The following is an 11,129-nucleotide window of genomic DNA, read 5'->3' as shown; positions in this document are numbered from 1 at the left end:
ATCATAAGTAAGACCGCTTCGGATATTAATGGCGTTGATTGGGTCACATGGAGGTGGTTGATTCGCTTGGTTTTGTGCAAGTGTTAGACGCGCAACTTGCTCTCTTAGTTCAGATATGGCGGTATTATCCTTGTCGCATTTCTTCAGTAGCTGTTGCGTTAAGTTCAATACCAAGGATTTTAGTTCAGCTAGCTCCCCATCTGTAGAGAGCGAATCTGGTTGCGGCACTGGAGTAGGAGGGCTGGAGACACTTTTTATTGTCAAATCCCCATAAAGCTTGGAGAATGGTATCCTTGATTGTATTTTAGATAAGCAATAACACGCTCCACATCCGCCATACAACCGATAGGGTCATGCCCCTCTATACCGCTTTTACCACACAATAACACATGCTCGGTAATAGCACAAACTTTTTCGTACTCACCCATAACCTGCAGAATCTCCGGACTACCTAGCCTTCCGCTAGGACTTTCCACCTCAGCTACTACCAATTCGTTCACATGCCTACCTCCTCGGAGATTTCCATATTCGGCAACATGAATGGCCATTTATTCAATAAGATGCCATCCTTTATAATCCTCCACATTCTTCTGAAACCTTCCCTTGGCTGCATTATCAAGAATAGCCCTCTGGTCCGGATATAACCCATTGTAGAATTGGGTGCATAGGAACCATCGCTTGAAACCATGATGAGGCACAGAACGGACAAGCTTCTTGAACCTAATCGAAGCCCCGTTCAAGTCTTCAGTAGGTAGTTGCTCAAATGTAGTAATTTGAGCTCTCAACGCATTAGTGCACTGTGGTGGGAAATATCGCCTGTAAAAGGCTAAGGCAAGGGAATTCCAGTCAGTTACACCGACAGCTTCCCTGTCTAAATCTTTCAACAATTCTCGGGCATCATCAGTCAAGGAAAAAAGGGAAAAGAACTCCCTTTACTCTGTCTTGCGTTACCCCAGCAGTTAGAGGAATGATGGAGCAGTACTCTGTAAATAGCTCCATATGCGTTTAAGGATCTTCTCCAGGTACCCCCCCTGAAGAGATTTATCTTAACCAGCTGTATATATGAGGGGTGGATTCCAAAGGTCCCCGAATCAGTAGTGGGTAACAGGAAACCTTTTGGAAGTGAATCCACCTTAGGCTCTGAATGGCTGGCTATATTTGGCATCCTAGCAGATAGAATTTACAGTGAAGCAGGTACGACAATGTTCTCTTCTAGAACAGATATCCTGCAAAACTAATCAAGAACTTGCAAAAATATGAGAAAATATGAGATCAGTCTCAAGGAATAAATTCCTTGAGACGAGAGACAAACTTAATAGAAGAAACAAAATTAAGCCACCTCCCCGGCAACGACGCCAAAATTTGATACCGTCATCAGGTACCAAAAATAAATACCTAGATACAACTAACAGAAGTTAGTAGCAAGTAGGGTCGATCTCCACAGGGAGATGGGAAAATGTCAGCCTTAATTAAGTCCGTCTAGATAACCAACTCTGGGGGTTAAAAGTTGTATGTTCTATTCTAATGAGAGTAAGGAAAAGAAAAAGAGCAAGAGAGTGAAGATCAATCAGGTATGGAAAGAGTAGCTAAGACAGTCGGTTCACCATGATTCGCTAGTCATGCAATCTAGGTCTCAGGTCAATGCAAGTATTGTCTACGGGGCAATGAATATCTCCTTCCGGTCTCAATTCGCCCTAAAGCACAAATAGCTTAGCTTCCGCCATCACTAAGTGCCCTAATGTTCGCTACAAGTCTCACCATTTCCATTCTTCCGATCTAGGTCAAGGTTTACTGTAATTTGTTGACTAACTGCGTCGACTCAATTAGGCAAAAACAATTAACAGCAGTGATTAACAACGTAGACTAAACTAGCATTAAACCTAATAAATTAATTTACACTTTCCTTAGAATCATAATTATCGGGATAACAACAATCGCACATAAGTAAGAGAAATTCAACATGATAACAAGGCAATGAAAGGATTAAATAAAAGTAATTGCAAGTAAAAGGAAGAAAGAAATAAAAAGCAATAAATGATTAAGATTAAGAAATAAAGGAGAGTAATGATACCGATTACAAGTTCACGATCCAAGCAATGGTTCTAGAGTAAGAGTATGAGAGAGTAGAGATAGAGGAGAGCATGACCAGGTTTAAGAGATGAAGAAGAAGTAGTATCACGTACTACTTAACCTAGTTTAAATCCTAATTACAAAGCCCAACTCGAAATAAGGCAAAAACACGCATACAAGGTGAAACCTCTCGATCGAGTGGAATGAAACCATTCGATCGAGGACATATCCAACAATTCTTCTCGATCGAGCAGAAATAGGGTTCGATCGAGAACTTCTTGTATCAACCCTATCGATCGAGCATCAGAACAACTCGATCGAATGAACCTTCGATGGATAAAGCATTCGATCGACTAAATAGTTAGTCGATCGAGCTATATTAGAACATAGGACTCCTTGGCGCCTTCTGAGGTCGGCTCAAGCGTCTTCAAGTGATGGTTTCCAAGCTCCGTTTCCTTATTCTCCACAAATGCAACGCAAATGAGACAAGTTTAGGCTCGGTTTATCTTCTTTTTGGTCCGTACCTGCAATTTACACAAGACAAACCAAAGTAGACCATTCGGGAGTATTTGTAGCTAGATGCTACATAAATAGTATAGAAATGCGTGTAAAAATGAGGTAAAAACCTTATATAAAATACACGCATCACATTGCCGCCATTTGTTTGGACTGTTGACGAACAGTTTCTTCAAGAGCTAATCGAGCAGCTCGCTCATCATTCATATGGGTGGAAAGCTGTGAAATCATGCTAGGAGCATAAGAAAAAGATCGTCGACCACTTTTGTTAGTAGGAGGATCATACCATATTTCGGCTCCTTTTTCTCCGGTCCCTAATACCCGGTTCTTCTTGTCAAAGCCCTTGTCAGCCTTGTAGTACGACCGGATCTCGTCGGGAGATGTCCAGGTAGCAATGATTGACTCATCTCCTCATTGTAAGCATGCTGAAAAAAGAGACAAAACGGTTAGAAATGATATATATATATATATATATATATATAGAATTAGGATCATATGAGTTCACCCTATCTTTTTGAATCCGTGAGTCCATGGTACAATATCACACTTTATATTAAACAATATCACAGCTTATATTCAAAAAAAAAAAAATTCAAAAAAAAAAATTGAAAAATAAGTCGTGATATTGTTTTGTAATACAATATCACACGTTACACTAAACAATATCACAGCTTACATAAAAAAAAAAAAAAAAAAAAAAAAAAAAAAAAAAAACTTTTTCAAAGAAAAAAATTTGAAACAAAAAAACGTGATATTGTTTTGTAATACAATATCACACGTTATACTAAACAATATCACATCTTACATAAAAAAAAAACTTTTTCGAAAAAAAAAATGAAAAAAAAATCGTGATATTGTTTTATAATACAATATCACACGTTATACTAAACAATATCACAGCTTACAAAAAAAAAAAAAAAAAAAAAAAAAAATTCGAAAAAAAAATTTGAAAAAAAATATCAAAAAAAAAATCGAAAAAATTTTTTTGAAAAAATAAATTTCGAAAAAAAATTTGAAAAAAAAATTCGTGATATTGTTTTGTATAATGCGTGATATTGTTTTATGGACTCATGGACTCAAATATATAGGTGGACTCACTTTGATCTTGCCTATATATATATATATATATATATATATATATATATATATATATATATATATATATATATATATATATATATATATATAACCTATCTTTCTAAGAATGATATTACCGTTCTTTCTAAGAAAGATATTATCGTTCTTTGTAATAAAAATAAACATTAAATTGAATACAATAACTTACGCCTATCTTAGCTGCTCGAGGATTAACCCACTCGCCCTTCTTATTTTTCTTCGTCTTCTGAAATAACTTGTACGGAGTGGCCTATGCACCCTGAAAGTAGCATGAAAACAAGTAAAATCAAGTATATTCGCCAGTCATTTATATTAACCACTTTTTAAAAGCAATATAAACAATACTCACCAATTCCTTAAAAGCATCGAAGCAACTCTTCCGACCAAGAGTGTGGGTGCCCAATGCTTTCCTGTCTTTAGCACCCGACCTCCGATTTACCTTGTTTATTTTCTAGTTTTTGGCAAAATTGGGATCGGTTTCTTCCCTTGTCTTAAGGTTCTCCCACGAAGTATCAGGCACCCAATCTGGCTTTTTCTCATTATACTTCAATCCATTAATAAGAGAGGTAATGTGCCTTGTTACCCTAGTCTGCCACTCAGGCCTAGGATCATAGCCATGATCGACGGATCTTACATGAGTCTGTTTCAAAAGCAAGTGTCAAATTAGTTATATAAAACTTAAGAAAATTATTATATACTTAATAAAATTATTATTGAAATACATAATTGTAGATAAGTCACAAATTAATTACCACAAAATAATTCCACATCTTCATACGCTGGGCTTGGCTCGCTTTAGCCCACCTAGTGAAGTACTCATCTCCGAGGTTACGAGTGAACGACCAAGTAACATATTGCTTGATCTCCGAGTCATCCCACCTGAAAAACATATAAATATTTGAAAATAAAACATTATTATGTAACTGATATATATATATATATATATATATATATATATATATATATAGTCTGATAAAGCATGTTCTTGGTAATAAGAAAACTGTTAAAAACAGTGCAAGTTATGAGGTAGATATACCTAAAAATCTAGATCTGCTTAATAAATGGACTATTCCAGAAATTGAGATTAATAAAATATATGATCTAGGCTTTTTTGAAAGTCTAGGATTAAAACAAGTAGTAAAAACTACAGAAGAATCAGTCTCTTTAGATAATGAAGAAATGTTTTTACAATTACTAAATGATAAAGATTTAGAACCTTATAGGAAAAAGGAATATAGATTTATTCATATAGGGCTAGTTCAAATAGCTTTTAAGCCTTTAACGTTGGAAGGATTACCTGAAAGCTTTATAGCAGCTTTAAGAGATGGAAGAAATTTAGATTTTAAATCATCTATAATGGGAATAATAAAATCCAGTTTGGCACATGGACCAGTATATTTTGATGTTTATCCAAATTTGACATTTTCTTTAACAGATAGTAATATTCTAGATACTTTAACCTTAAATGTTAAAACCCATGGTTATCATTATGCTCCAGGGTCAGAAGTAATTTGTATATGTTATAGAATATATTATAAACCATTGTATACAATGAATCCTCATTGTAAATTAGCTGATAAACAGTTAAATGAGACTATAATTATTGAGTCTAATTTTTCTAAATCAAATATAACTACAAGAAGAAAGAATAAATGGGAAGAAATAACTTTTCCGAAAAATTGGAAAATAGAAAGAGCTATGAAGCCAAGACCAATAATTAATACAAATTTATTAAATGTTTCACAAACAGGTGACGGATCTGTTAATTTGATTTTTGAGAATCAGATACCTTTATTAAAGGATAAATCTTCTAGATTTTCTAGATCTAACTCTGTAAGATCATTTATTTCCCCTCTAGAATATGAGGTAGAAAGACCTATACCTTCTAGAGCTTCTACTTCTCAAATAAGAGAAGAAGAATATGAAAATCTTCAAGAAGTTAGAATAAATGAATTTAAAAAATATAATGATAATGTCATAAGAGGTCATACTGGTGAACTCCAATTCGAGACCTTGTCTCAAATGAGTTACAATTGTCTTAATGGAAGATAAAAGGGAAAAGATAGATTTTAACTTTGAAAGCAAAGCTAGATGTATAATAAAAAATGAATTTAATTCACCTACATGGGAAAAATTTAGAATTTAGTTTTTTAAAAGTTTTAATAAAGACCAGCAAAGACAACTCCAGGATGAGTTTTATGAGTATTGTTCTTCTCATAATAAAATTATATATTTTCGAATTTGGTTTTATTCTATGTTTATAAAACCTCATATTTCTGTACTAGAAAGAACATATGAATTACCTGATAACAAAACAATAAGGGGTATTTATCCCCCATTAGATCAATTTCATTATAGTACATGTGGTTTTACTGCGATATCAAAATTGTATAAAACCTGAGATGATGCATCACCAATAAAAGCAACACACTTAAATGTGTTGATAGAACAAAATAATTATGCTAATTTAGTGTTATATATTGTTGGGGAACATTTAAGTTCTTTACATGAAAAAATTGAGGGATTAACTCGCTTACAGCAGAAAGTCTGTCGTATAGATGAATCTTTGCAAAATATGCAAAATAGTAAAAATAGGATAATCTCAAAGTCAGGACCTTCAAGGGTAAATATTCAAAATCCTCCTGAGATTTCCAACTTTATTACAAAAGCTCCTCTCAATTGGGAAAAAGCTTATAAGGAGCAGGAAGAATTGAGTAAACAAATTGAAACTAAACTTAAAGAAAAGATGGGAAATCTAACATTAAAAACTCTTAATGATAAGTTTGTTGAAAATCTTTCTGATAATGAAAAGGATCATAAAGAAGTTATAAGAGATGAATTAAATAGAATAGATAAAAGATGGGCAGATATACTACTATAATAGACCTTCACCGATAGATGTCCTTCATGAGGAACAAGAATATCACTTAAATAATAGCTATAGTGGAAAGTGTATTTACGAATGGAATATTGATGGATTTACAGATAAACAAATTTACAATCAAATCCACAGAATTATGATGTATGGTACTATGTGTAAAATTGCTGGTAATAACGATGTAACTGTCGCTAAAATGATTACAGCAGGATTTACAGGCCAATTAAAAGGTTGGTGGGATAATTGTCTTTCTAATGAGGCTAAAACATTAATTATGAATACAAAAATTGATATGCCAGATAATACGCAAAAAGATAATGCAGTTTATACGTTAGTAGTCAATATAGTTGAACATTTTACAGGAAGATATTCTGATAATAATGAAAATATCAGAACTCTTTTACAAAATCTAAGATGTAAAACTCTTACTGATTTTAGATGGTATAAAGACACGTTTCTGAGTAGAGTCATGGAACTCCCTGAAGCGTCTAGTGAACATTGGAAGTCGAAATTTATTGATGGTTTACCACATTTATTTGCGGAAAGGGTTAGAAATAATCTCAGAAATGGATATACTTCTATTCCCTATGATAATTATACTTATGGCAGTCTGATTGGGACTTGCATCCAAGAAGGTTTAAATCTTTGTAATGAGCTTAAATTAAATCAACAATTAAAAAGGCAAAATCTTCTTGAGAAAAATCAATTAGGAGAATTTTGCAATCAGTTTGGTATGGATATGCCATATCCTAAAAAGAAAAAGTATAATAAACAAAATTTTAATAACAATCCTTTTTATAAAAGGAAAAGAAAAAAACATCATTATTCACAGGCAAAATTAGATAAGAAAGCTGAAAGAAAAGCTTTAAGAAAATCATATAAGAAAAATAAATCTAAAAAATGGGAGAACCCGCTTATATGTTATAAATGCAATAAGATTGGTCACATAGCAAAAAATTGTTGGACCAAGAAAATGATTTCTACTCTTAATGTTGATGATAAGATTAAAGATGAGCTATATAAAATATTTCTTACAGATAATGAATTAAACAGCTCTAGTTCATCTTCTGATAATGAAGTAAAATTAATAGATGAAGATTCATATTTATCTGACTTTTCTGATATTACTAGTTCAGAATGTGAACCATGTTCCCAAAATAAACCATGTATAAAAGAAGAAAATGATCTTTACAATTTGATATCCCAATTTGAAGACAATCATATTCATGTGTTAGAGTCTCATCACTGGGTTGAAATTCTTCAAAAAATTAAAGATCCAGAAGCTAGATAAAAAATTCTTGATATTATGGGTGAAGAACCTAGTAGTTCTAGTAATTCATTTTCTTTAAAACCCCAGGCTAATAATGAACCTTATACTATGAATGAGCTTTTCAAAATAATAAAGCATAAGAAATTAAACTCTACACCTACATCGTTACAAGATGTTCTTAAGGAAATAGAGAATCTTAAAACAGAAATTAAAGATATTCGTGAAAAAACGAAAAGCCAAGATATAAGAATATCTAATCTTGAAATGTTACAAGTTTTTGATGAGGATAAAGAGTTAAGTGATAACTTGGAGAATAATATGGAAAATTGTAAAAATATAGAAAAAATTGAGGAATCGGCAAAAATGGACCAAATAATTTCTGCAGAACCTAATTCAGAATTTTTGCAGACAATAGAATCTGTTATTCACCAGAAATGGTAAATAAAGATTAATTTAAAAATTAAAAATTATTTTACAAATGATTTAATTGCTCTTGTAGACAGTGGAGCTGACTTAAATGTTATTCAAGAAGGATTAATACCAACTAGGTATTTTGAAAAAACTTCGCATACTCTTTCTCATGCAGGAGGAGATAAATTAAATATTGAATTTAAAATCCCTAAAGCCTACATTTGTGTGGATAAAAAATGTATTCCTTCATCTTTTCTATTGGTAAAAGATAAATTAACTACTCCAGTTATACTAGGAACTCCTTTTATTAATCAACTTTATCCTATAACTCATGTGGATAATGAGAAAATTATTGCTACCTACAAAGAAGATCCTATTACTTTTAAATTTATTACAAAGCCTATTACTAAGATTTTACATCAAATATATGATCATTTAATAAACAAGGGAAAACAATTAAACTTTCTAAAGCAAGAAGTTACAATGTTAACTCTTGATGAAAAATTACAAAATCCTAAATTACAAAGTAAAATTACTTTATAAATAATACTTTTGCCACTACAATATGTGGAGATCATCCCTCTGCATTTTGGGACAGGAAAAAGTATGTTGTAACCCTTCCTTATGAAGCGGATTTTGATGAAAAAAATATTCCGACTAAGGCAAGGCCCTGTCAAATGAATTTAGAATATTTAGCTTTATGTCAAAAAGAAATAGCTTCTTTATTGGATAAAAAATTAATTACTGCCCCTAAATCACCATGGTCGTGTACGGCTTTTTATGTTAATAAACATACAGAGCAAGAAAGGGGTGTCCCTAGGCTTGTTATTAATTATAAACCTTTAAACAAGGTATTAAAATGGATTAGATATCCTATACCCAATAAAAAAGATTTATTAAACAGATTATATGACTCTGTTATATTTTCTAAATTTGACTTAAAATCTGGATACTGGCAAATAAAAATACATCCTGATGACAGGTATAAAACAACTTTTAATGTTCCATTTGGGCAATATGAATGGAATGTCATGCCATTTGGCTTAAAAAATGCTCCTTCTGAATTTCAGAAGATTATGAATGAAATTTTTAATGATTATGTGGACTTTATTATTGTTTATATTGATGACATATTAGTCTTTTCTAAAACTATTAAAATGCATTTTAAGCATTTAGATATTTTTCAAAAAATTATCATTCGAAATGGGTTAGTAATTTCTAAACCAAAAATGATGCTCTTCCAAACCAAGGTAAGATTTCTTGGCCATAATATAGAAAAAGGAAGTATAATTCCTATTAACAGAAGTATTGAATTTAGATCAAAGTTCCCGGATGAAATACTAGATAAAACTCAGCTACAAAGATTTCTAGGAAGTCTTAATTATATCTCTCCTTACTATAGAAATTTTGCTGATGATACAGCTATCTTATATGATAGATTAAAAAAGAATGCAACTCCTTGGACAGAGGACCATACTAACGCTGTTAGAAAAATTAAAACTAAGGTTATATCTTTACCTTGTTTATCTTTAGCTAACCCCCATTGGGGAAAGATTGTAGAGACAGATGCCTCAGAAAAGGGGTATGGTGGTATATTAAAACAGATAGAACCAACTACTCAAAAAGAGCTACTTGTTCGATTTTATTCAGGAAAATGGAATAAGGCTCAAAGCAATTATGCTACTATAGCTAAAGAGGTATTAGCTATTGTCAAATGTATTTTGAAATTTCAAGATGACCTATACAATAAACCTTTCATAGTAAAAACTGACTGTAAAGCAGCAAAATATATGTTTACAAAAGATTTTAAGCATGATGTGTCAAAACAAATGTTTGCAAGATGGCAATCTCATTTGGCACCTTTTGATTTTCAAATTATTTATAAAAAAGGTGAAGATAATCACCTTCCTGATTTTTTAACTAGAGAATATTTATGATCAACATATATCAGCATTATTTGCAAAAGGTAAAACCTATAATCAACATTACATATCAGCATTACTTACAAAAGGGTAAAACGACATAGAATGATAAGATACTCTTATTATAACTTAAGGCCAAGACCTAATTTTAAGCAATCCTTAAGGAAAAAACTTTCGGCTTATTATTTAGACTGTAAATACAGTACTCTAGAATTATATCGTTTGCAAAGTGATGAATGCATTGAAGGATTTGTATATAATTAAAAATTGTCATATACTCTTAATTATGTCTGTTTCCTATTCTTATGCAGAAATATTCCAAATGGAATTATCCTCTTATAGAGGAAGAGGAAGAGGAAGAGGACGAGGAACCTCTTCTAGAGGTCGAGGACGGGGACAAGGACCTAATATCCTTGTTCAATATGGGAACCAAAGATTGGTTACAATGGAAGCTAATAGATCAGAAATTGAAAGGAGACCGGATATACCCGGGAGTTCATATTCGTACTCATCAGCAGTACAAGCCATTATTAAAAAAGAGGATGATATGATCCTTAATGATAAGGAAGAAAGAGTTATACTTTTTCTCAATGAATCTGATAAGAAATGGGAAAATAATCCCTGGTATCTCCATAAAAGATATCTTGGTAAACTGGGTTATACCCAGGAAACATATAAGTACAGACTCTTCGATGAAGAGATTCTTAAAGCAAATGATTGCACTATTAAACACTTTTATACAACTGGTGAGAGTTATAAATTCTCCAAAATTATTATTGGGAAAATACATCCCATAAATGAATGAGGTATATCTCCATTTAAAGAAAAACCTATTACAATAAATAAGGTTTATATGAAATATAATTATTGGGATTATATCCAAGCCTTTGATAAGGTATTATTATATGAGAATGAATCCCAAACTCATACGTGGTTTATTAAAATC

General features: G+C 32.1%; 1 protein-coding gene across 1 annotated transcript; it reads left to right on the top strand.

Moving 5' to 3' along the window:
- The first annotated feature begins 6,719 nt into the window (after window positions 1–6,719).
- Window positions 6,720–7,871, top strand: LOC141630534 (uncharacterized). The gene has a single exon (XM_074443336.1). It carries the CDS (start codon window positions 6,720–6,722, stop codon window positions 7,869–7,871), a length of 1,152 nt encoding a protein of 383 aa, XP_074299437.1.
- The last annotated feature ends 3,258 nt before the right edge of the window (window positions 7,872–11,129 follow it).

The sequence above is a fragment of the Silene latifolia genome, chromosome Y, assembly GCF_048544455.1.
Source record: "Silene latifolia isolate original U9 population chromosome Y, ASM4854445v1, whole genome shotgun sequence".
Classification (NCBI taxonomy): Eukaryota; Viridiplantae; Streptophyta; class Magnoliopsida; order Caryophyllales; family Caryophyllaceae; genus Silene; species Silene latifolia.
Note: the sequence above shows the minus strand (reverse complement) of the source record. Positions and strands in the feature narration are given on the sequence as shown.

Coding starts and splice junctions, on each gene's coding strand:
- LOC141630534 (XM_074443336.1), top strand. CDS start 6,720: ATGATGTATGGTACTATGTGTAAAATTGCTGGTAATAACGATGTAACT.